The sequence below is a fragment of the Pan paniscus genome, chromosome 7, assembly GCF_029289425.2.
Source record: "Pan paniscus chromosome 7, NHGRI_mPanPan1-v2.0_pri, whole genome shotgun sequence".
Classification (NCBI taxonomy): Eukaryota; Metazoa; Chordata; class Mammalia; order Primates; family Hominidae; genus Pan; species Pan paniscus.
The window spans coordinates 141,909,410-141,936,730 of NC_073256.2; the positions used below are offsets into that span (position 1 = coordinate 141,909,410).

General features: G+C 39.6%; 1 protein-coding gene across 5 annotated transcripts in view; it reads right to left on the reverse strand.

The window, feature by feature from the left end:
• Positions 1-127: 127 nt before the first annotated feature.
• TATDN1 (TatD DNase domain containing 1) overlaps positions 128-27,321 on the reverse strand; it is a 51,236-nt gene continuing 24,042 nt past the window's right edge. For 3 of the 5 annotated variants that reach the window (XM_003820466.5, XM_034966576.4, XM_034966575.4), the window contains 7 exons: positions 20,422-20,507; positions 20,293-20,333; positions 15,966-16,038; positions 15,530-15,641; positions 7,120-7,190; positions 5,474-5,600; positions 128-316 (listed from right to left, as the gene is read on the reverse strand). In XM_003820466.5, the coding sequence (XP_003820514.2) occupies positions 214-316; positions 5,474-5,600; positions 7,120-7,190; positions 15,530-15,641; positions 15,966-16,038; positions 20,293-20,333; positions 20,422-20,507 (613 nt within the window). In that variant the 3' untranslated portion in view covers positions 128-213. Of the gene's footprint in view, positions 317-5,473; positions 5,601-7,119; positions 7,191-15,529; positions 15,642-15,961; positions 16,039-20,292; positions 20,334-20,421; positions 20,508-27,321 lie in introns of all 5 variants that reach the window. The other 2 variants (XM_003820465.6, XM_063606891.1) reach the window with 1 other exon arrangement.

The following is a 27,321-nucleotide window of genomic DNA, read 5'->3' on the forward strand; positions in this document are numbered from 1 at the left end:
TTTTTTTTAAATTGTTTTAAACTAAGATACTCAATGATATAAAAACATCCTGATCTGATTTTACGAGAAAAAGAAGGGGAATGGTGGGGAATGGTGTGTACCGATATATAGTATTTCTTTAGACAACTTGCAGATAATTTCTTTATTGAAACTATCAGGAAGTTTTACTATGAAATTTTACATACATGATGGAAAGTGGAAGACATATACCAATTATATTCCAGGAAAAAATACTTTAATAGTATTGTTATATAGTGTATTGGCTAATTCCAGTGGATCCTCATCTCTCACTGCTGACATTATCTCCAATATTTGACTAAAACAAAACAAAAACAAAAATGGTTAAATCTCCAAGTATACATTTAGTTCTAAAGCTATATAATATTTTTCCACACAAAGGAAAATATTGGAGCACCTTTAATATAATAAAGCTTAACAGTTATTAAGTTTTTCAGCAATATCAATAGAAAAACTTACTGCCAGTAACTGGAAACAGATTTATGGACTGTCTTGCATATAACTAGAGCTAAGAACCAGGTTCAAGTAAATTATTAAAGCAGCCATCTGTATTATGTTCACCAATTATAGCATTAACCGAGTGGAAATGAAGAGTCCTTTTCAATTGTGAGTCATAGCATGTTCATTAGTGGGTCACGATGAGCATTTTAAACATTGACAAGTACATTGTACTCAGTAAGGGTAAGTACTGTTCCATTTTTTGTTAGGTTTTATTATGTATGTGTGTCCTAAGTCACAACGTAATTTGTACTGTGGGACAGCGGCCACAGTTGGAAATCTACTGCTAGAGAACTAGTCCTTGAGAGACAGCAAATGAAGGTATTAGGTTGCTGCAAAAGTACTATTTACTTGGAAAAATGTGTGGTTATTGAGGGCGAGGGCTTTCTGTACCTCTACCTTTGCGAGAGAAATAAGCCCAGGTGTCCATCCTTCAGTTTCTTTCTCTCTCTCTCTCTCTCTCTCTTCCTTCCCTTCCCTCCCTTCCTTTCCTTTCTTTTTCTTTCCTTTCTTTTTTTTTTTCTTTTTTCTTTCTTTTTTGAGACGGCGTCTTACTCTGTTGCTCAGGCTGGAGTGCAGTGGCACGATCTCGGCTCACTGCAACCTCTGCCGCCCGGGTTCAAGTGATTCTCCTGCCTCAGCCTCCTGAGTAGCTGGGATTACAGGCACCTGCCATCACACCCAGCTAATTTTTGTATTTTTAGTAGAGACGGGGTTTCACTATGTTGGCTGGCGTGGTCTTGAACTCCTGACCTCGTGATCCACCCGCCTGGGCCTCCCAAAGTGCTGGGATTACAGGTGTGAGCCACCGCGCCTGGCCACATCTTTCAGTTTCTGTGCTTACAGTAATGATGATCTGTAGTGTCTCCATACTTATTATATATAAGTGGAAGATTTTTAATACATGAATTAGAAAGTTCCAAAGTCCAAATTGAACATTTAAATATTCTTTGCCTAAGCTTTTTGTTCCCTTAGTGAGTATCTTAAATGTTAACACCTAAAGGAATTAAGGATGGAGATCTAAGATTAATGGGAATTTAAAAAATTGTTTTGTAATGTGACACAAAAGCCTTGCTTGATGTTTATACTAAGCAAACACTACACTAAAATTTTATCTGACAGTCAAGATACGCTAAAAGCAAATCTATTAACATTTAAATTAAGACAGTGAAAATCCATTTTTCTTAGGAAACTACTGAATGTCCCTCTGTATGCACTTCTCAGAATTGGAACTCTTGATTAATGCTGCTGATGACACAGTTTTGAAGGTCACAGCAGCTTTGCTAAGATTATATTGCATAGCAAGTTCATTTTATTGAAATCGCTTATAAGAAATCTATTGGGCTGGGCCCAGTGGCTCATGCCTGTAATCACAGCACTTTGGGAGGCTGAGGCAGGCAGATTGAACTCAAGAGTTCGAGACCAGTGTGGGCAATATGGTGAAACCCTATTTCTAGTAAAACAAAAAAAATTAGCCGGGCATGGTGGTGGACGCCTGTAGTCCCAGCTACTCGGGAGGCTGAGGCAGGAGAATTGCTTGAACCTGGGAGGTGGAGGTTGCAGTGAGCTGAGATTGTGCCACTGCGCTCCAGCCTGGGCAACAGAGCGAGACTCTCTCTCCAAAAAAAAAGAAAAAAGAAAAAAAAAATCTGTTGGAGCTTAGGACATCCTATTTTACTGTTTGATAATGCAGTTTATGGAAATCTTTCTTTGAATAACCCTTCTGTAGCCAAGCCATGCTATTTCCATACATCTTCAGTGGTCAAAGCTGCAGTTATTCCAAAATGAATATAAAGTTGTTTAATGTCCCTGAGAATTTAGTGGCTTTTGTTTAATGTGGCACTTTTACAGTAAGCACAGGTTTTTTTTTTTTTTTTTTTGAGAGAGTCTTACACTGTGGCCCAAGCTGGAGTGCAGTGGTGTGATCTTGGCTCACTGTGTGTGATCACACAGTGGTGTGATCTTGGCTCACTACAACCTCTGCCTCTCAGATTCAAGTGATTCTCCTGCCTCAGCCTCCCAAGTAGCTGGGATTACAGGCGCCCACCACCATGCCCGGCTATTTTTTTGTATTTTTAGTAGAGACAGGGTTTCTCCACGTTGGCCAGGCTGGTTTTGAACTCCTGACCTCAACTGATCTGCCTGCCTCGGCCTCCCAAAATGTAGGATTACAGGTGTGAGCCACTGTGCCCAGCCAGGCAAAGGTTTTTAAAGTCTTGCAAGATCTGCATGATTCCTGCCCTATCTCCTTTCCAGCCCTTCCCCATACTGATACAAGTTATAGCTTTAAAAAAAATAATTGCCACTCTCCTGCTTAAAATCCTTTGGGTAGTGATAAAATCTAAGCAAAATGCTGGCATATAAGAGCCCTCACAATCTGGGCTCACTCTACCTTCCCAGACTTGACTTCTGCTTACACTGTGCATCCTACTTTCTGCCACACTTGTTCCGCTGGATTAGCCAGGCCCTTCTGCAGTCTGCCTTTGCTTAAGGTGTTTGTTTGTCTTTCTCTGGCCTAACTCCCAGTCATGGGTAAACAACTGAAATGTCACCTTGGTATAACTCTCTCCTGTTTCCCCTCAAAGCAGACAGTTGATGTGCCCCATGGTCCTGGTCATAGAGTCCTACTTGTATAACAGCACTACTATCTTGGACTCTGTCTGCTTATGTGCTCCAGGAGGGCAGGGGTCCTCACCTGACTCACTGAATGCCTTATCTAAAGTGCCAGGCACAGTGTACCTATTCATCTGGTGGATGGATAAAGACAGGGACTGTCTTGGTTCTTCTGTGTAGCCTTAGTAACTTGTACCTTTCCTGACATGGCAGGGGCTCCAAAACATCTGTTGCAAACAATGTATATCTAAAAGACCTCTATAAAAATAATTAGAATGTAAAACTGTTAACAGAATGGAGGTTGAGAAAATGACTTTGCAAGTAGCAATTAACTTGCCAACTCATAATTAGCAGTAGATTAGAGGATTGTGTATTTTTTAAATGTGGTTTAAATCTTTTCAGCTTGCAGATGCTAGATTTTCCTAAGCTCTGCAACTAACTGAAGAACAAGTATTGATGAAGCCTTCGCAGTTCTTTTTTTTTTTTTTGAGATGTATTTTCACTTTTGTCGCCCAGGCTAGAGTGCAATGGTGTGGTCTCTGCTCACTGCAACCTCCGCCTCCCAGGTTCAAGCGATTCTCCTGCCTCAGCCTCCTGAGTAGCTGGCATTACGGGCATCCGCCATGACGCCTGGCTAATTTTTGTATTTTTAGTAGAGACAGGATTTCACCATGTTGGCCAGGCTGGTCTCGAGCTCCTGACCTCAGGTGATCCGCCTGCCTTGGCCTCCCAAAGTGCTGGGATTACAGATGTGAGCCACCATGCCTGGCCAGCCTTCATAGTTCTTAAACAGTCTACATTTAAAAACACCTTGAAATTTTGTCTTGCAAATATATAGCTAAAGTCAACAGCTAAAGTCAACAGCTATAATCTTACATAAGATTAAGGAAATATAAAAAACTTACTTGGATACACTGTTGGCAACTACTTCCTTAAGCTGGCTGCTGTCAAAATACCAGTTTCTTTTCTCTAGTGTCCTTTTAGTTCCCCCAAAAATTGGCTGGGTGTGGTAGCTCACGCCTGTAATCCTATCACTTTGGGAGGCTGAGGTCAGGAGTTTGAGACCAGCCTGGCCAACATGGCAAAACCCCATCTCTACTAAAAATACAAAAATTAACTGAGTGTGGTGGCATGTGCCTATAGTTCCAGCTACTTGGGAGGCTGAGGCAGAAGAATTGCTTGAACCCAGGAGGCGGAGATTGCAGTGAGCCAAGATCACTCCACTGCACTCCAGCCTGGGCAACAGAGCAAGATGGTCTCAAAAAAAAAAAAAAAAAAAAAAAAAAGATTTAGAAATACTGTCTCATCACTGAATTTGCAAGTACTTACATTTCTTTATTTTTTAAAATTTTCTTTATTTCTTTAGAGACAGGGGTCTCCCTATGTTGCCTGAGCTGATCTTGAACTCCTGAGCTCAAGCAGTCTTCCCAAGTAGCTGGGATACAGGCGCAGGCCACCATGCCTGGCTGCTTCAGTTTTAAAGACTTTGTCAGCTCAAGCATGTTAATAAAGGAAAAGAACCTTTCAAACATATTTTTATAGAATAATTCTTCACTGTTCTTATCTGGCTTATCTTCTAATACTCTTTTCCTGTTAAAAACTACTGAAAAAAAAGATGGTGCATATGCAATGAATAGTCTTAAAAGCAACAACCTATTTTGTTTTCTTTTTTACCCCTCATGAAGACACAGTACCAATTAGTTTTTGTGAATGTGTTATAAGTATGCCCAATTGTCTGAATTGGTAAATCATATAAGACTGATATAATCTAGATTAATTTAAATTATCTGTTTGTGCAAACAAAAGAAATTGGATTATGTACCCATTAAAATGATATAACCACCTTCTCCTGTTTGTTACCTTTACAGCTCTTTGACAGATGGGTAATAGCCCCTCTTTTCACTTGTGCTATATATATCACCATTTAAAAGATGATTCTGATCTGCTGCTTTTTTAGGAAATAAAACGCGTTAAAGTCCCACCCCCTTTGATTGGAAAAAGGGGGTAGGAAAAAAGGGGTTTGTCCTTAAGATCACTTATCCTTTTGTTCTGAGGCTTAAAGAAATGTGTTATTTCTTAGATTTATAGAGGCTGTCAAATCATTTAAATCCAAAATATTCTGCTAAGGCTTTCTTGTTACCAAAGAGTAGCAGGAAGCTGCAGTGAGAATGGAACTTAAACCAGGTATGCAAATTCCTCCAAATCACTGCATTAATATGGTGGTCTTGAACCTGAACTTCACTTGGATTTTGCAAAATTTTAATTCTGTCCCTTGCGTTAATTTTATAAGTGGCATCTGGTGGTTAACTAATGATTTTGAAGACCATGAAAGCAAAATACTCACATTATATGGCAGGGTTCATTTCTGTCTTTTAAGCAGTGCCCACTTTCCCACTTCTTTTTGGTAGGAAATGCAGTTCTTATATATTTTGATCCAGCATGTGTACTTTTGACTCCACACCAAGGTGCATCTAGTTAAGCAAAGAAAGTGTCTCGTAAGGGGTTTACATTTTTAAAAATTTTTTATGACCATTATCTAATATATAACCTCTAAATGATAAACCATGATTCAGCTTCCAAAATGGCACAGTTATTGCAACAGAAAACAGTTCTAAGAAAAGCACAAGATAAAATCTTGAATTGCATCTTAAATACCTTCTAAGACTCACTTCTATTCCTTTTTTCTGCTAACATTGTTGGTGTGCAGCATGCTTTAAAAAAAAGACCTAAACCTTAAATACAATTGTATAACAACATGAAAACATTTAAGTTAAACAGTTTTTTTTTCAGTTTTCAAAATCTTTTTCGCTATGCATGTAGTGAGGTTTGCATAAGTTAAACAAATTTCTATCTCTACTGAATGTGAAACTGGTTTTGAATATTTTTTAATAAAGAATTACACATTTTGCAAGCATTGTACTTTTAATCAAATATTTTGTTTTCCTGACTGCCCAAGGAAATGAATGTGATTTCTCCAGAATGGCTCAGTCTTGACTTTCCTAAAGTCCATGGTATAAGGAGAGCCTTGACAGGGTTTAGATAAAAGTTTTAGCTTTTCACCTTATTATTTTTTTGAGACGGAGTCTCACTCTGTCTCCAAGGCTGGAGTACAGTAGCACAATCTCGGCTCACTGCAACCTCTGCCTCCCGGGTTCAAACAATTCTCGTGCCTCAGGCTCCTGAGTAGCTGGGACTACAGGCAAGTGCCACCACACCCAGCTAATTTTTTGTATTTTTTGTTTGTTTGTTTGTTTTTTTGAGACTGAGTTTCGCCCTTGTTGCCCAGGCTGGAGTGCAATGGCGTGATCTTGGCTCACCGCAACCTCTGCCTCCTGGGTTCAAGCAATTCTCCTGCCACAGCCTCCTAAGTAGCTAGGATTACAGGCATGTGCCACCATGCCTAGATAACTTTGTATTTTTAGTAGAGATGTGGTTTCTCCATGTTGGTCAGGTTGGTCTTGAACTTCTGACCTCAGGTGATCCGCCCACCTCGGCCTCCCAAAGTGCTGGGAATACAGGCGTGAGCCACCGCGCCCGGCCTCACCTTGTTTTAAGAGGCAACGGATTCTAAAATTCTTATACTAAACCAATATAAATTGTTGCACTGTACAAAGTGCTGTAGAATTAAGCCATTATAAAGACACTGTGTAAACAAAATTCTGAACAGATTTTGAAACTTGGAAGTGTGATGTGCTTAGTCAAGACCCCTTGTTTAGCTAAGTACTCGTAACTACAACCTCCTGAGTTATATTCTGGCATCTCATTTTCTAAGTGCTTAGACATAGTAAACTTCTAAATTGAAAAAAGTCATTTGCATATGTTTTTCCATTAATAACCCCCAAAGATCTTCTGGAAAACATAATTGTTGAGGTTGAGCATGCTGTTTTAAAATACTTGTTCACTTAAAGTTTGAAGTCAAATTTCTTTCTCCAGCTTTCCTTTTTGTTTGGTATGGTTTAATATGAAACAAAGTTCTGAAAACAAACTTACCTGTCTCAATCATTAATTTTTCACTAGGAATTGACTTCAAAACTTCCAAATTAGCTTCAGTTTTCAGTGAGCTTAAAAAAAGTGTATACATATATTTATTTTAAAAGGCAGCAATTAACGAATACCTTTTTTCATATCACAACTTGTCCAAAATGCTACAAAACCAACCCAAAACCCCATAACATTTTGTTTTCAGTATACTTTGGAAAGTATTTGCACACCTCCATGCTTCAACAATCCAGATTAACATCTATTTTAACCCAATCTGCCTTCCGGGAATGCAATTTTCCATGCTTATTAGTTGGTTTCCAATAGCGTTCTGTATCAGTCTAAGTAAAATTTAACTTTTTAAAAGAATTCATCTGCTTCTGAGTAATTTGCGTAACTTAGAGGTGCTTCTAAGGCTGTAAACGTTCATTTCCTCAATTTTCCATTTTTAGCCCAAGACAGATTCTTCACTCTACTTTAGCAGAATTATGTATCTGCACCCTTGCCATGGTTTCTTTGTAGGATGAACTCTATTCCTTGAATCTGGCGTTGGCCTCAAGACTTGCTATGGCTGCCTGTGGCAGCCTCTATCAGCCAAAACCCAGCTGACTCAAAGATCCATGAATGCAAACATAAATGCTTCCTGTAATGTGGCAGTGAGGTTTGGGATGGTGTAGCATATAATGTGATGACAACTAATACTGTTCTTATATTACTTTAAAAACACAATTTCTCTAATCACAAATTTATTTTAAATTAATTTTTAGAGCAGTTTTAGGTTTACAGCAATAAAAAGTACAGAGATTCCCCAACCATATGCTCCCACTCTCAAAATTCTACACCATAGTGGTAGGTACGTTTGTCATTGATGAACCTACCTTGACACAAAACTGTCACCCAAAACCCACAGTTTACATCAGGGTTCACTTGGTGTCATGTGTTCTGTGGGTCTGGACAAATATGCAATGACACGTATCTACCATTGTGGTATCATACTGAATAGTTTCACGGTCTTAAAAATCTGTGGTCTGCCTATTCATCCCTCCTTCCCTCTAACCCCTTATCTTTCGACAGTCTCCATAGTTTTGCCTTTTCCAGACTGTCACATAGTTTGAATTACACAGTATGTAGTCTTTTTCAGGCTGCCTTCTTTCACTTGTAAATACACATTAAAATCCCATGTTTTTCATGCTTGATAGTTCATTTATTTTGGCACTGAATAATATTCCACTGGACATACCACAGTTTATCCATTCACCTACTGAGGAACATCTTGGTTGCTTCCTTATGTAGCATTTTTAATTTCAGCATTACAAAGAATTTAAGATACACATTAAATTAGGTAATATGGACCTCTCATATAGTTATCACCCAGCCCCATCAATCAATACATGGCCAATCCAGTTCCATCCACTTACCCCTATCCTCTCCTGTATTATCTTAAAAGGAAATTCCAGATGGACAGTTTTAATATTTATTTCAGCATTTAATTCAGGATGTTTCAGCATGTATCTCTGAGCATAAGGATTCTCTTTAAAAAATGCAACCACAATACTACTATCTTGTTTAAGAAAAACCCAAATCTTCTAGTATTCAAATTTCCAGTTGTCTCAGTGGCATACATTCTAAGTTTGATTAAATTAGGACACAAATGAGAGGCCCACACATTGCAATTGGTCATTGTCTTCTGAAGTCTCAACTTATTAAAATCTCCTGCATCTTTTCCCCCTTCAGATTTATCTGTTGAAGAAACCAAGCTGTTCACACTGTGGAGTGCCCTAGTCTTGATTTTGCTGATTTCATCTGCGTTGCAGTTTCACAGGTTCCTCTGCCCTCTGTATTTCCTTCTTCTTCTTCTTTTTTTTTTTTTTGAGATGGAGTCTCACTCTGTTGCCCAGGCTGGAGTGCGTTGGCAAAATCCCAGCTCGCTGCAACATCCACCTCCCAGGTTCAAGCAATTCTCCTGCCTCAGCCTCCCAAGTAGCTGGGACTACAGGTGCCTGCCACCACGCCCGGCTCATTTTTGTATTTTTAGTAGAGAGGGGGGTTTCACCATGTTGGCCAGGCTGGTCTCGAACTCCTTACCTCAGGTGATCCACCTGCCTTGGCCTCCCAAAGTGCTGGGATTACAGGCACAAGCCACCGTGACCAGCCTGCTCTCTGTATTTCTTATAGAAGATCTAGAGTACCATCTACAGGCTGGATAGGATTTGGGTTGGATTTTTTGTGGGGAAGACTATTTCACAGGTGGTGGTGTGATCTTTCATCCACAGGCGTATATCTGGTGGTATTTTTGTGATCTAAGGCAGCCATGGATGCCCAATGCATAATTCACCAGGAGCTAGAAAATGCTGATATAATTCTATCAGCCCTTTACTTATTAGAGTACTTCCATAAAAAGAAAATTCTCTATGTCTACTACTTGATTGCTCAAATATATGTAGTTTGTATAAAAAAAATATGTATCTTTCTGTCAAGTGTTGATTCCCTAGCTTCGTCCAATGGTGCTATTACTTTAACATCACCATTTATTTATAATCTTTAAGGAGCTCTTATTCTTTTGTGTTCTTTTAGCATTCTGTTCATATTTCATGTCTGTAACATCTCAAATCCCACTATGTTGGGTCTCACTGGGGTTAGTTTTTCTATTTATCTTGGCCTTTTTTCTTTCATGCTTCTGGTTCACCTCATTTGTCTGGTGGTCCTTGGATATCCATTTATATTTTGGGAGGTTGCTAGTGTTGCATTTCCTTTGCTTTTGTGAAAGCAGGCCTGTTTTACTGCCAGTTCTCTTCTCCTAGTGGGGATTCTTAGTGGGACCTTCTTGTGGGAGTGGGTATATTATGAAACTTCATTTAAAGCTAACAGTATAGGGAGCTAATTGTTAGGCTCATGGTTCTCTAAATGCTTTTCTTTGGGGACTGATGTAAGCACTCCAAGCACTAGTCCTCACCATACAGTTTTTTCAATTTTCTTAAGAAAACCCCCACCCCCGGCCCCTGTGTAAATGTTTACTGCTTTTGTCCTCTATGCGCAGGAGTGGATATGGGAGTGAGATCTTTTCTCTATATAGGCCCTCAATTAATCATCATTTCTAGTCCGATTTCACACTAATTCTAGGCCCAAAGCCCCCCTATTGGATTTTGCTAGACTTGCTCCCATCTCTTCTGAGGCCCCTTAGTGGTATAATCTAAGCTTTCTCTTTCAGTTTCACCTGTCTTCAGAAATCTACAGAACAGACGGAGTCTCTCACTATCACCTGGGCTGGAGTGCAATGGTGCAATCTCGGCTCACTGCATCCTCTGCCTCCCGGGTTCACACAATTCTCCTGCCTCAGCCTCCCAAGTAGCTGAGATTACAGGCGCACACCACCACACCCAGCTAATTTTTTTTATTTTTAGTAGAGACAGGGCTTCACTATGTTGGCCAGACTGGTCTCGAACTCCTGACCTCGTCATCTGCTGCCTCAGCCTCCTGAAGTGCTGGGATTACAGGCATGAGCCACTGTGCCTGGCCTCTTTTTTTTTTTTAAATTTAAGAGATGGGGGTCTCATTATGTTGCCCAGACTGGTTACGCCTACAGCTCTAGCTACTGAGGATGCTGTGGCAGGACCATCACTTGAACTCCTGAGCTCACCCAACTACAGAACATTTCTTAGCAAAACTCTGGCCCTTTTTCTTTGCTATTATAGATTCTTTCCTTTTTCAATATCTATAATTTTATTTTAGTAGGATTTTAGGAGGGGTGGGTGAGATGTCATTAGTTTGACATTAAGTAGCAATTAGTGCTCTCTAGAAAAACAAAATTCTTATTTTCAGCCAGCTTGGTCAATACAGATATTTTCTAAAATATATTGATGTGCTTGGTATGGATAGTATATTTAGAACTTTTCACTAAATTTTCAGATTATTTGTATTTTTGATCTCACTAAATCATGTCTGATTAACTTAATATTCTTCTGTGTCTATTCTATGACTGTAAAATTTGCCCAAATATATATACTAATAAACATTTTAAATACAAGCCAGTATTTCTATTTAATAAGGCTTCCCATTTAGTGATGAGCAACTACACGATTCTGAAGTCAAGTTTGAAATACATCTTCCCATTTTCTTTTTTTTTGAGATGGAGTCTCACTCTGTTGCCCAGGCTGGAGTTCAGTGGGTGATCTCAGCTCACTGCAAGCTCCGCCTCCCGGGTTCACGCCATTCTCCTGCTTCAGCCTCCCGAGTAGCTGGGACTACAGGCGCCCGCCACCACACCCGGCTAATTTTTTTGTATTTTTAGTAGAGACAGGGTTTCACTTTGTCAGCCAGGATGGTCTCGATCTCTTGACATTGTGATCCGCCCGCCTCAGCCTCCCAAAGTGCTGGGATTACAGGTGTGAGTCACTGCGCCCGGCCCCCATGTTCTTTTTTTTTTTTGAGACACAGTCTGCTCTGTCGCCCAGGCTGGAGTGCAGTGCCATGATTTCGGCTCACTGAAACCTCCGCCTCCCGGGTTCAAGTGATTCTCCTGCCTCAGCCTCCCGAGTAGCTGGGACTACAGGTGCCCGCCACCATGCCCAGCTAATTTTTGTATTTTTAGTAGAGATGGGGTTTCACCATATTGGCCAGGCTGGTCTTGAACTCCTGACCTTGTGAACCACCCACCTTAGCCTCCCAAAGTGCTGGGATTACAGGCGTGAGCCACAATGCCTGGCCATCTTCCCATTTTCTTGGGGGAAAAATTCTAATTTAACTTTTAGGAACCAAAGACTTTATGTAATATGCTACTATAAGTGGATTAAGTTATCATACCTCAGAGACTCAGATTAAGATGATAATGAATTAGATTTGAAAATAAGAATATAAACATCCACTTTAATGACTAACCTATTAATTCTGAAGCTAATATTAATGTAGGAGAAAAGAATCTTTTGTGATTAGCTTAAAGTAACATCATAATGAACTCAAGATCATTTAGAAATATCTAAGACAGGAGCCAGGTACAGTGGCTCATGCCTGTAATCCAAGCACTCTGGGAGGCAGAGGCAGGTGGATAGCTTGAGCTCAGAAGTTTGAGACCAGCCTGGGCAACATGGTGAAACCCCATCTCTACAAAAAGTACAGACATTAGCCAAGCATGGTGATAGGAGCTTGTGGTCTCAGCTATTATACTTGGGAGGATCGCTTGAGCCCAGGAGGTCAGGGCTACAGTAAGTCGTCCAGCCTGAGAGGCAGACTGAGCCCTGTCTCAAAAAAAAAAAAAAAACAAAAAAAAAAAACTAAGAATTATGGTTTTAAGTTGGTAAAATAAAGATCTTCTACCTCCTTCTCTTAAAAAAAAAAAAAAAAAAACCAAACTTACAAGGAGAAAACCAGGATTTTTTAAAATGAAACTAGGAGACATATGTTACCCCAAATCACAACATATAAAGCTGAAAGTGGACAGAGAAATGATAAAAGACCAGTGTTTAAGTGCCAAGTAACTTAAATGCTATGTGCCTGGAAAGAAAGACAAACAAACCTAGAAGTAGATACGGTCCCTAGAAAGTGGAGTAAGGCAGGGACTGAAATGGAGATTGTTTGAGAAAACTCCAAGAGAAGATGGTGTTCCTAGGTTATGTATCTGTGACTTGGTGCAGAGAAAGAGGTGCTGGGTCTCAAGAGAACCCACATCAGAAACAGCTGGAGAACAACAAGCACAGAGGAGTACAGGCGTCAGGCACAGGCCTGAGCATGGAGACTGGGGCAGCCCACTAAACAGTGAGATCCTCTAACCCATCCTGCTCCAAAACACTGTCAGGGACATTTACAAACCCCTTCCCTCCACTGTTCCCCACTTTTCCAGCAGAGAACACAGGATCCCTTTCTGGAGAAACTGAACCAACCCAGAAAAAGATCTCTACAAACTGACATTTGGGAATCCCTAGCAAAAAGTCAGTTGGCCATCTGAGCCTGCCAGTTGCTGGAATGCCTTCTAGAGAGCTTCCAAATGGCTTTTTTTTTTTTTCTTTTTTTAAATAGACAGTGAAGGACTGCCTGACATTTGAAGAAAGTTTCCATCATCACAGAGACCAAAGGAAAGAAGAAAAGGTGACTGTGAGGAAACAAATGCAGGAAGACAAGCAGAAAGTAACTTTAAACTATAATTCATGTCTTTAGAGAGATGAGAAGACACTGCAGTATAAAAATAGAGTATTCAGAAATTGAAAACAAAAGTTGAAGTAAATTTCATAAAAAGGGTTACAAAATATAGCACTTTTTTTGGAAGGAGGGAAACAATGGAAATAGAATAAAAAGAATACGAGTTATCAGTCTAGTATGCCCAAGAAAAGAACAGAAGAGAAAAATCAAATTCCAAGGACGGGTAAAGATGTGCCCCCCACTGGAAGGGCTAATGAAAAAGCAACACCAGGAGTGATGAAAACCATCAACACACATCTTTGTGAAATTTCACATCAGAGATGAAAAACTAAAACCTTTCACAAGAGAAGAAAACTAGGTCACAGGTAAAGGATTAGGAATCAGAGTAGCAACTTTTCATCAACACTGGAACCTACTGATGGGACGGTATAAATTCTCAATGAAAATGATTTCTGATCTTGAATTTTATTCAAGAGAACTATCCATTGAAAGTGGGGGGCTGGGTGTGGTGGCTCACACCTGTAATCCCAGCACTTTGGGAGGCCGAGACAGGCAGATCACGAGGTCAGGAGGTCGAGACCATCCCGGCTAACACAGTGAATCCCTGTCTCTACTAAAAATACAAAAACAAAAAAACTAGCCAGGCGTAGTGGCGGGCACCTGTAATCCCAGCTACTCGGGAAGCTGAGGCAGGAGAATGGCGTGAACCCGGGAGGCGGAGCCTGCAGTGAGCCAAGATCGTGCCACTGCACTCCAGCCTGGGCGACTGAGTGAGAGTCCCTCTCAAAAAAAAAAAAAAAAAAAAAAAAAAAGTGGGGTTCTCTCCCCTTTCATTAACTATCCAGGCTAACTTGTAAGAGGAAGAGCAGAAAAAAAATTCATTTTCAAAATGGGAAGATGTATTTCAAACTTGACTTCAGAATCGTGTAGTTGCTCATCACTAAATGGGAAACCTTATTAAATAGAAATACTGGCTTGTATTTAAAAGAAACTTAATTCCCATGAAAACATCCTCAGAGGATGTTATAGAATGTGTTCCACTAAAACAAACACGCAAGGAATACATGGGATCTAAAAATAGGAACTAATCCAAATTGAAACACATGGAAGAGTCTGCAACTGACGGAACTATTAGATTATCTACATAGGTTTGCTCATGTGGTATACTGTGCTTAACATTTCTTTTCTTGTACTACTTTTTGTTTTCCTGGATTAACCTCCCTCATATTTTTATTTACTTGGCTTTCTTAAACTTGAAGCCCAGCCTAGGCACATAGCAAGACCCTGTCTCAACTAAAAATTTAAAAAATAGCCAGGTGTGGTGGCATGCACCAGTAATACCAGCTACTCAGGAGGCTGAGGTGGGAGGGTTGCTTGAGCCTGGGAGGTCAAGGCTGCAGAGTTGTGATCACGCCACTGCATTCCAGCTTGGGCTACAGAGCAAGCAAGTCCCTATCTTTAAAAAGAAACCAAAAAACAAAAAACTTGAAACCCTCTCATACTTGGCATAGCACTGTGAAATTATATACTTATATAGGCATAATAAGGAAACAACATTTATATAGACATAATAATGAAAACATTGAGTATGCATATAACCAAAAATTCTGAAATAACGACATTGAGAGTGATATGCAGAGAATGGAGGTAGGGGATTAGTACGGGATGTAAGAACTAATGTGCTCATATACCCCAATGAGAATAGACAAAGGGGATGAATCAAGAGACAATAGTATATGGATATTATTTAGAAATATGGTGACAAATAGCAAAATTGTTGCTGCTACAAAAGCTGACTTGGGGTAAGGTCATGCTGGGGGGACTCTGATATTTGTTCATATCTGTTAGTACTACTTGACTTTTTAATCTCTATGCATATATTCCCTTGCATATTAATTAATTTTAAAGTTAATTAAACCATTAATTTAAATATGAAAGCATCTTAGACATTTAAACTCTGAACTCTAGAGCAAATACATAATTCCATGATTCTATTTCCCTAGATTTTAGTCAAAAATAATGCAATTGGAAACATAATAATTTTAAGGGTATGAGACAATGAAGAAGGACAGAAACTCCTATACTATTTTGCAACTGATTTAATGGGCTACACTGACATCCTGTGAAAAGTCACTGGTAGAAGCTCTTACATATGTGACAAAACCAACCCAGAGACCTAGCTGTGCTAGCTGACTGTACTGAGTGTGTGAAGTTTAGTGTGGTATAACAGCAGAAAGATCACAGAGTGAGAAGCCAGAGGACATGGGTTCTCATACTTGGAGAAACTCTATACCTGTTTCCTAATTTCTTTGAGCCTCGGTTTCTTTGCCTGCAGAGATGTATGACTGTCACAGAATAAACCGTTCGTCCATAGTCAGATATGACGTGTATATGTATACATAATGCTGTGAACACATGTTTTCAAGGGATCAAATGACCTGAGAATAAATTGGATTACCAGAGAAAGCCAGCTGCAGATCTCAACACAAAATTGTTTTCCATTATTAGAACATAATGTAGTAGTCTATAACTTTCGAGCTTTAACTTTTAATAGTAATGTACTGTTTAATTTCTTACATAAATAATTACTGAAATTCCCAGCAAAGATCAATGCAAACACACACAAACTTTAATGAAAATAAATCTTCATCAGCAATTCACTGTAAGACAATTTAAGAAATCTGCTTAAATAAAAGTTAAAAACCAAAGCAACCTAAGAACGTACCAACCATTAAATCCTATATAAAGATCCAAGTCAATCAAAGCAGCTGCTGCTTCCTTGGTACCATCAAATGAATGCACCTGGGGACATACAGTTATAAGTTTATTATAATAATTACTCTTTAAAATTCTAAGTAACATTAATAAGACTTTGTAGGCAAAAACATAGATCCCTGTAAGTTTTTGGACCTCAGGGTTTCAAAGGTGGTAGTCGCTATAATTTTTATTTTCATATTATTTTTCACAATTATAACCTGTCATCATCTCCAGTGACATGATGCAAAATGTTAGCTGCCGAGAATTTCTCTCTTTAGAGTGGCAGTGTTGCTGTCTCTGCACTAGCATTAGTGCAGAAGCTCCAGGAAGGGGTTTAGGAATAGACATATTCTTAGGCAAAAACATGAGGAAAGCTTAGTAATTTTATGGCACTATTTAAAAGAATTTTTAAAATACTGATGAATTTTCTGTTAGAGGATACTTTTTTTTTTTTTTTTGAGATGGAGTTTTGCTCTTGTTGCCCAGGCTGGGGTGCAATGGCGCGATCTTGGCTCACTGCAACCTCCAACTCCCTGCTTCAAGAGATTCTCCTGCCTCAGCCTCCTGAGTAGCTGGGATTACAAGCATGCGCCACCACGCCCGGCTAATTTTGTATTTTTTTTTTTTAGTAGAGATGGGGTTTCTCCATGTTGGTCAGGCTGGTCTTGAACTCCCGACCTCAGGTGATTCGCCCGCCTCGGCCTCCCAAAATGCTGGGATTACAGAGGTGAGCCACCGCGCCTGGCCGAGGATAATTTTTGTGGAAGAGAAATTACTTTTAAGAGGCAAGGCTGGGCCAGGCGCAATGGCTCACGCCTGTAACCCCAGCACTTTGGGAGGCTGAGGCTGGTGGATCACCTGAGGTTGGGAGTTCGAGACCAGCCTGACCAACGTGGAGAAAACCCATCTCTACTAAAAACACAAAATTAGCTGGGCATGGTGGCGCATGCTTGTAATCCCAACTACTCGGGAGGCTGAGGCAGGAGAATTGCTTGAACCTGGAAGGCGGAGGTTGCGTTGAGCTGAGATCACATCATTACCCTCCAGCCTGGGCAACAAGAGTAAAACTCTGTCTCAAAAACAAAAACAAAACAAAAAAAGAGACAAGGCTGAAGAAATTCTTATAAATGGGTGAGACTGTTGCTTAAAAAGCATAAACCGTAATCTCAGCAATTTGGGAGGCCGAGGTAGGCAGATCACAAGGTCAGATCAGCGAAACTGTCTCAAAAAAAAAAAAAAAGCATAAACCATTATATAATCAATAATATCAGCTTAGCAAGCAGAAGGGATTGAGATGCTATTTCTCTCCTTCAAAGATATAGGGGTCAAGACATAGTTTTCATAGTTTGGATGTATTTATATAATCAAAAACAACATATAACAACAGCCCTCCTTTAAAAAGTAGGGTCACCTAAACAAGTGACATCACATTACTACTGAGTCCAGAGAGCCTGAATACACTATGGATAACATATTTCTCAACAATAAAGAAGCCTGCATTACACAGCTGCCTGCATTATTCTTTCCTTCACCATTTCCAGCTGACTAGAAAAGATGCCCTCCATTAATATCGAAATCATTTTAAAAGTGACTCCTCATAAACCATTTCAGAAAACTAGTTATTAATTATTTGGCAATTTCTTTTTTGGTAAAAGTCAAACATTTAGGTTGGATTTGTTGTTGCTTTTGTTAATTTTAAAAACTATTAATAGAACCCAAGTAAATTCTTATTTAGAAATAGGCTGGGCATAGTGGCTCACATCTGTAATCCCAGCACTTTGGGAGGCCGAGGCAGGTGGATCACTTGAGGTCAGGAGTTCAAGACCCACCTGGCCAACATGATGAAACCCTGTCTCTACTGAAAATACAAAAATTAGCCAGGTGTGGTGGTGCGTGCCTGTAGCCCCAGCTACTCGGGAGGCTGAGGCAAAAGAATTGCTTGAACTTGGAAGACAGAAGTTGTGGTGAGCCAAGATTGTGCTATTGCACTCCAGCCTGGGTGACAGAGCAAGGCTCTGTCTCAAAAAAAAAAAAAAGAAAGAAAAGAAATAAAGCAAATGGGCTGAGAGGTAGAGTCTGAAGGTTAGGATAAATACTACTAATAATCCCAACAGCATTAGTTAAAACTAAAACCCCTCTCAATTCTTAAGTACAGTTCCTACAGGATAAATTACAGAGTAAGTAAAAACAGGAAAAAATTACAGAGTTAGTACAAACAGGAAAAAAGTGCACAGTAATATTAACATTACAGCAATGCAGGATGCATACATATTACTAGTAGTATAAATGAGGCAGAGGTTGAACTTAGAGAATATGCATAAAACTGTCAACGTCAGGCCGCATGGGAATGCAAGTGCTTGGTGCTATTTCCTCTTTCCTTAGCAGGCATAGTGTAACTGTGATTTAATCTACCTGGATTACAGTTCTTTTGCTAGACACAGTCACTCACTGAGTCACTCTCCTGAAATTGCATATGAATATATGTATATCTGAGCATTTTTCTAAGGCAGGTTTCCAAAGGAGTCCATGATCAAAGAGACTAAAAATCATGGCTGGGCAAGGTGGCTCATGCCTGTAATCCTAGCACTTTGGGAGGCTGAGGGGGGAGGATCATGAGGTCAAGAGATCGAGACCATCCTGGCCAACATGGTGAAACCCCGTCTCTACTAAAAATACAAAAATTAGCTGGACGTGGTGGTGTGCACCTGTAGTCCCAGGTACTTGGGAGGCTGAGGCAGGAGAATCGCTTGAACCCAGGTGACGGAGGTTGCAGTGAGCTGAGATTGTGCCACTCCACTCCAGCCTGGTGACAGAGCGAGACTCCATCTCAAAAAAAAAAAAAAATCACTGCCATAGATATCGGAGGTATGTGGTTAGCAGATAGTATTTATGGGAAATGTCTCCAGAATAATGACTAAAATGGCTATATCAGAGAAGTGTTTAGTGCAGAATGCAAATTACAGAAAGGAGAATGACTCTCTAGATCAGAATAGTAGGTGAATACAGCGGACAAGAAATGAGAAAGGCAAACCTAAAACAAATGGTAAAATATTTCAAAACATAAAAATTAGTTTATATTTGCTCAAAATTTGGATGGAAGAACATTAAAGAATAGCTGACAGAAGAGACGAAGAATATCATGCACAGCATTAGGATGTGTAGAAGTGAATTCAAGGGCCAGGCACAGTGGCTCACACCTGTAATCCCAACACTTTGGGAAGCCAGGGTGGGCAGATTGCTTGAGTTTAGGAGTTCGAGATCAGCCTAGGCAACATAGTAAAACTTCATCTCTACAAAATATACAAAAAAATTAGCTGGCCATGGTGGCACATGCCTGTAGTCCCAGCTACTTGGGAGGCTGAGGATGGCTTGATCCCGGGGAAGCAGAGGTTGCAGTGAGCTGAGATTGTGCCACTGCACTTCAGCCTGGATGACAGAGCCAGACCCTTTCTTAATAACCAAAAAAAAAAAAAAAACACACACACACACACACAAAACAAAAAACAAATTTCACAGGGTTTTCTTGTGAATGGAATTCTGTACGCATTCTTGTACTTTGAACAAAGGAACTGTAATTAAAACTGATTTGTGTTTATGCCACACCTGGTCCATAAATTCAACAGTAAATTTACATGTCTTTCAAAGGATGGGAAAAGAAGCTCCTAATTCTATTGAATGGAATTCTGTACGCATTCTTGTACTTTGAACAAAGGAACTGTAATTAAAACTGATTTGTGTTTATGCCACACCTGGTCCATAAATTCAACAGTAAATTTACATGTCTTTCAAAGGATGGGAAAAGAAGCTCCTAATTCTATTGAATTCTATCTAATTCCTATGTTTTTCTTTGTTATTCCTTTTTAAAAAAAATTTAAATGTTGACATCTGAATTAGGGGCCATCCTTAATAACCAAGATGCTTTGTGTGTCACATAAATGTTAAGTATCCCTTATCCCAAGTGTGTGGGACCAAAAGTGTTTCATATTTCAGATTTTTTCAGATTTTGGAATATCTGCATATACATAAAAAGAAATCTTTGGGAAGGGACTCAAGTCTAAACATGAAATTCATTTATGTTTCACATACACCTTATACCACACCCTGAAGGTAAATATTTTAAATAATTTTGTGCGTGAAACAAAATTTGTGTACAATGAATAATCAGAAAGCAAAGGTGCCATTATCTCATGCCAGTGCTTAAAAAGGTTCAGATTTTGGAGCATTTTGTACTTGGGAGTATTTTGGATTTTTGGATTAGAGATGTTCAACCTGTATTAAAAATGACTATTTTATACTTACCACTCCCCCTACACACCGATCTCTATTTCTTTTCATTATGTCTGTGAATTAAAAACAAAGAACTTTTAGCAAATAGCTTGATTTCTACAAAATTCTTAAGTTCTGAATGAGACTTTGGTTTTAACTCACCCAAAAATTCAGCATGTGAGTTTCGACAATGAAGAAACATTGGTAATTTTGTTTGTTCTGACAGTTCAAACTGTTTTTCAAAATATCTGCATAATGCAAAAAAAAATTCTCATTACAAATTGTATTTTAGCATGAGGAAGGTAATGATGTCAAAAGAGCTTTTAAATTAAAGGTATTTAATTCTCTAGAAATTACAGGACAAAAATCATGAATATTTAAAGCACATCAGGCTTATCAAAGGGCTTTTATAACTTACAACTTCTGGAAAGAAATACTTCATTTTCTGGGCTTACAAAATTATCTGGGCCCTTTAATTTTCAGAAAGTAACACCACTGGCCCCTTGCCACTGGGAGCACCATCAGTGGGAGTCAACTCACCAAGCGAGAAGCCCAGGAGAGCTTCATACTGCATGCTAATCTATTCCATTTTGCAACCAGTTTTTTATGTGCTGTTGTAAAAGAAGTTATTGCCACTGGGCAAAATGAACAAGGTTTCCCTCAAAAATGAAATCTAAGTATTTGCTAAACAGCAAATAACTCAATTATGCTGTTAAAAAAAGAAAATTACATGATAAAGTGGTAGCCCTGAATATCTTAAAGAGTACTTGATAAGAAGGTTTTTCCAAGTACCAGATACCATTGTCTCATTTGATCCTCAAAATAACCTGAGTATAAAAGCTGGTGTCAGAGAGGTGTAGTACTTTGTCCAAGATAACAATACCTGGCATGGCCAACTTGGAACCAGAACTTCACTGCTCTAATTCCAAGTCCCAGCCTAAACGACAAAAACCTGTTACGTTTTCGAGAAGCTTCCTTCTGGTCCCGGAGTATAATGACAATATTCAGAGGATACAATGAATGTTCATTCTGTTTGTCTTTTCACTTCAACACAGTGCTCCCCCTTGTTCTCACAAATGTTAGGTTCAACTGAATCAGGATAACAGGTGGCTTATTATTTTCTTAAATGGGCTTACCTCTTCTAAGCACTTTAATTTGGGGAAACAATTTCTCTGTTTAACTTAAGCCTCTCTTGCTATATTTTTCTATATCATATTTCCTGATGTGCAGGACTATTTTACCCCCTTTGCTCTCTTGAAAATGCTAAATTTTAAAATTAGAAATAGAAATGTACTTCTTAAGAAGCAGTCTTCAGGCCGGGCGTGGTGGCTCACACCTGTAATGCCAGCACTTTGGGAGGCCAAGGCGGGTGGATCACTCAAGGGCAGGAGTTCAAGACCAGCCTGGCCAGCATGGTGAAACCTCGTCTCTACTAAATATACAAAAATTAGCCGGCGTGTTGGCACATGCCTGTAATCCCAGCTATTTGGCAGGCATGAGAATCTCTTGAACCCAGGGTCAGAGGTTGCAGTGAGCTGAGATTGTACCACTGCACTCCAGCCTGGGTGAGAGAGCAACACTCTGTCTCAAAAAAAAAAAAAAATTAAAAATTAAAGAAATAGAAATAGTCTTCCTAAAATAGGTGGTCTATGTCTGTATTACCAAATGTTTGGGTTTTAAAATCTCCTTTTCAGATTCTGCTGGGTTAGAATAAGCAAAAATATTTTCCTTTCATTAACAAAGTGCTGAAATTTTGCAGTGTAGGAAATATTAACGACAACTTGGACAAAAAGAGATTTTAATAATATAACCAGTCACTATTTCCATAACCTCTAAAGTAAACCAAATGTCAGCAGTTAAGTGTGCGCTAGTCATTATGTCAACTTTACTAATATATTTGGCTCTGACTACACACAGCAGGCGGTACTCTTCATTGTGTGCACTGCTCCACGCTGTACTGGTTATTTTTTCCACACACAATTCCATGGACCAAACCACATGACCAAGCTACAAATTCACAATATCTAACGGCCGGATGGAAAATTAGCTTCCTATAGGAATGTAGGCAAAAGTACAGTTTATGAAAATAACAGAGGCCAGCTGGGTGTGTGGTTCAAGCCTGTAATCCCAGCACTTTGGGAGGCTGAGGTGGGCGGATTGCTTGAGCTCAGGAGTTCGAGACCAACCTGGGCAACATGGTGAAACCCCATCTCTACAAAAAATACAAGAATTAGCCAGGTGTGGTAGCATATGCCTATAGTCTCAGTTCTTGGGAGGCTGAGGTGGGAGGATTGCTTGAGCCTGGCGAGGTCAAGGCTGCGGTGAGCCATGATCACACCACTGCACTCCAGCTTGGATGACAGAGTGAGACCCTGTCTCAAAGAAAAAAGAAAAAGAAAATAACAGAAGCCCAAGCAATGGGCCCACAGAATTTTACATAATTCAAGAAAAGAAAGGTCCCTGAAGCCATGCTAGCTACGTATCATAAAGAAGCCATGTGGTAAAAAAAATTATTCCTAATGATACAAATTGAGGATAACTACTACTGAACATCAAACGACTATTATCTTTAGAGAAGAAAAACCCGCCATGGTAACTAGAAATAACTGTATAAGTTACAGGGTAGGAATTGGCATCTATTAAGAGACTTCTCTGCCTGTTTTACTCATTTATTATTTTTTTAAAGTTCATAAATGAAAATAATTTTCCACTTGAGTTATTTGCTCATCTTAGTGAAGCTTCTGATTTTATTACTGCTTCTTACAGTTGAGGTTTAACTATCTAACGACAAGAGCTGGAAAAGTTCAGCTTCAGGAGCAGTTGTTATTAATTAGGATCAAGGCAAATCCAAAAAGCCCAGTGAGTTTCATGGGTATACCTCAACACAAGTAGTAATCCCTCCTCTGTAAGCTGCTTGATGGCAACATGGCCTCAATTGCTCATCTCTAGGGTCCCCTAAATCCCCAAAGGATTGTTTTAAAATCTTCTTGTTGTAGTTTTTAAGACCTGCACAGTGTTAACATTTTAAAGCCCCAAGAAAAATGCCCAAAGCAAATTCCTCCTACCCAAGAGAACAGAGCTCTAAATTGCAACAAGGAAAGGAGTGTAGCATAAGGCCAGGAAATTGAAAATACAGGGTATGGCTTAAAGGATAAATTTTCCATAAGTAGATCAGGCCTTTCCTTGTTTTCACTCTTTGTTTCTCTTTCTTAGTCTTTAAAAAATACTTTTTCCAGAAAAGGTCTAGGTACTAAAACAAGAAAAAAGTATTAAAAAAAAAAAACTTTTAAAAGTTCCAAACAAAAACAATAGCTAGCATCTTCCTTTAGGGTGGTAATTATTTCTAGTATGAGGAATGTAACAACAGCCATGATTGTGCACATACTCTGCATGATTCATGTCACTATGGGCTTTATGCGCCTTATGTTAAGAAAGGTAGGCAGCAATCTCCCCATTTTAAAGGGGATGCACAAAGGGATGAAGTGACACCAAAGGCAGTTGTAAATCTCACCCAAAGATCTGCTGATTCCAAAGCTCATCCTTTTAACATAGTCATACACCGTCTTCACTTACCATTATTTTTCAGACACTACATCTATTGTATATTAATTTTTCTGTCTTGCCCCCTAATTTTCTATTATTCTTTTCTCATACCTCTCCTTTTTCCTGACTACATATTTACTTAAAAACAAATCATGGCCGGGTGCAGTGGCTCATGCCTGTAACCCTAGCACTTTGGGAGGCCGTGGTGGGCGGATCACTTGAGGTCTGGAGTTCGAAACCAGCCTGGCCAACATGGTGAAACTCTGTCTCTACTAAAAATACAAAAAAATTAGCCAGGCATGCTGATGGGCACCTGTAATCCCAGCTACTTGGGAGGCTGAGGCAGGAGAATTGCTTGAACCTGGGAGGTGGAGGTTGCAGTGATCTGAGATTGCACCACTGCACTCCAGCCTGGGGGACAGAGTGAGACTCCATCTCAAAAAACAAACAAACAAACACAATCATACACTGGTTGTTCCAGATGGTAGAAAAGTGCAGACCAAAATCTGAAGTCTTCCAAAAATAAACCCAATAGTGAAAGCTGAATTATAGGCTTTTTATCCATGCTGCTCAAAGGGAATAAAAAAGAAAAGAACCTTCCCTCTGTATTAAATATTCAACAGACATTTACTAAGTGCCTACCATGTGCTGAGAGTACTGTGCTAAGTGCTATGGAACTGTCACATGGGTAAGACTTGGTGTGTGCCTTTGAGGAACTCAAAGACACCTGTCTGTTGTGGGGAGGAAGGGATAATGAAAACCCATTTCTGTACAACATGGTAAGTGCTGAAACAAGTAGAGTGCTGTGTATACAAAACAGATTGCATGCTGTGAGTATATGATAGGGGAAAAGGAGTGAGGGGCAGAGAATGTGGGTATTTGTTTCCTTAACAACAATCAAAATGTGATTGTTACTAGTGTGTCTTTTTTTTTTTTTTTGAGACGGAATCTTTCTCTGTTGCCCAGGCTGGAGTCCAATGTCACGATCTCGGCTCACTGCAACCTCCTCCTCCCCAGTTCAAGCAATTCTCCTGCCTCAGCCTCCCAAGTAGCTGGGATTACAGGTGCTCGCCACCACGCCTGGCTAGTTTTTGTTTTTAGTAGAGACGGGGTTTCACCATGTTGGCAAGGCTGGTCTTGAACTCCTGATCTCAGGTGATCGGCCTGCCTTGGCCTCCCAAAGTGCTGGAATTATAGGCATGAACCACCGCACCCGGCTGTTTTTTTAACCAAGTCATTTGATGTTTTATTATTAAAATTTTAAAAATCTCAAGTAGAACTGCCTATCTTATCAAAATTTCCTCCTACTTTAGTTTGTCATTAGCTTATCCACTCTGGAAGAAGCCAGTGTCATATGCTGTCACCTTAGAGCATCCCCCAGAAAGTCAGTCCTTCCCTCTGCTGTTCACACACTTTAGTGACAGCACTTCCAACCTATTTTAATTATTTATGTCCTCTCTTGGAAAAAGTCTTATTCTTCTTTGTATCATGCTGAGGAGGCACTTGGTAATCATTTACTGAATGTAGTTTGAACCTCTCTGTTAGCAATTAACGCTTGGCATGTGAGTTCAAGCACAAGCTGTGATATGCATATTCTAAGATCAGACGCTATTCTGATGATGGTGAAGAATCTTCAGAACAGTTAAATTAAACTGATACTGTCAATGTTTTCGATTAACCCCAAAAGTGAGTTTAAAGTATTGAGGTTGCATTTTAGAATCAGTTCTAACTCATTTTGGATGAAAAGTCATATGGGCAAAAAAACACGGGGGCTCTGCCATTGCCCTTGCTTGTCATAACACAGTCTATTAGACTTACAAGGCTTATCCTGACCAAAACCAGACATGAAAGTTGAGGAATATGATATCTGGGCTTAACCTAAAGAACTATTAAAGAGAACTGTTTTTCTATTTCAATGTGAACATGAGAACTTTTAAGGTTAAGTGAGCTGGCCTACATAATATTCGACAGAGGTATAGGGCTTTAGTAACCCTGCTAGTAACCACATGAATGTCCCTGAAAGGCACAGCAAATAATATACCACAAACTAAACAGTTCTACAAGGGATGTACAAATGAGCGACCTAAAAGAGAGAGTAGGTATCCACAGAGCATTACGTTAACCCATCCTATTCTACTTGGTTATAGATCTTCACACTTCAGAACTTTGGAGCTTGAGGTCTAGGGTATGACAGACTCCACTAGTAGATCTGCTCCTCCCCAAAGTGATTTTCAACCAGGGGGTACATATCAGAATCCCATTTGTGGGGAGCAGGGAGGGAAGGGGGAGGAAGTACACTTTCCTCATGTGTAATTTAAAAAAATCCCTTCAGGCCATCAAGTCACTGGCTTAATCATATGATCATATCACCATATGACAAAATTATTAATTGTTAAATATTATGATATAGCTGGATGGTATCTTAAGAGAGAATCTGATCCTAATTCTTCTTTGTGTATAAGAAACTAAGGAGGACAGAGGATTGTTTATTCTTAAAGGTCTCTAGGGACAGATACTCTACCTTATTCATATTTCTGCATAATATGAGTTCTCGGCAGTGGCTGGCACACAGTGCTCCATAAATATTTGTTGAATGGATGAATAAATTAACCCCCTTTAGAAGCTCAGTCTAATGTTTTATCATTTTCATAATTAAGATGTTTTTGAAATTCAACAAAATGCTTACGTTTTAAATTCAGACTGTGACCTAAATTTTCTTTTCAATCTATAACACTCACCCACCAGTATGATGACAGGAGCTCCAAATTTAGCTCCAGGCAATGGGTTACAGGAAGTCCTGCAGGGTCGTGAGCTTTGGAGTTTTCTCAGCAGCCACCATTCAACATGGCTCCTATTAAAGGAATCTCACAGTTCCAAACTAGCAATATCCAATGCCCAGCAAGAGTAAAATAAGCTTTTCTAGCTTTGGTGATTGATCCTATAATACTTTTGTGGGTTTTTTGTTGCTGGTTTTTTTTTCAGAGACGGAGTCTCCTTATGTTGCTCAGGCTGGTCTGGAACTCCTGAGCTCAAGCAATTCTCCTGCCTCCGCCTCTCAAACAGCTGCGACTACAGACGCACGCTGCTGTGCCTGGCTTGTAATACACTTTTAATATCCTTTGCTCTTAAATTATATCTCCCAATTTGGGAGGCCGAGGCGGGTGGATCATTTGAGGTCAGGAGTTTGAGACCAGCTTGACCAATATGGTGAAACCCAATTTTTACTAAAAACATAAAAATTAGCCAGGCATGATGGCATATGCCTGTAATCCCAGCTACTCGGGAGGCTGAGGCAGGAGACTCATTTGAACCCAGGAGGTGAAGGTTGCGGTGAGCTGAGATCACACCACTACACTCCAGCCTGGGCGACAGAGAGAGACTCTGTCTCAAAAAACAAAACAAAACAATCACATTCCCCAAAATAATTTAATTCATTCCATTGGAACTGTTCACGTATGAATGCGTCTGTTAAACAAGCAAACAGAAAATGTAAAATCTCTATCATGCAAAACTCATCCC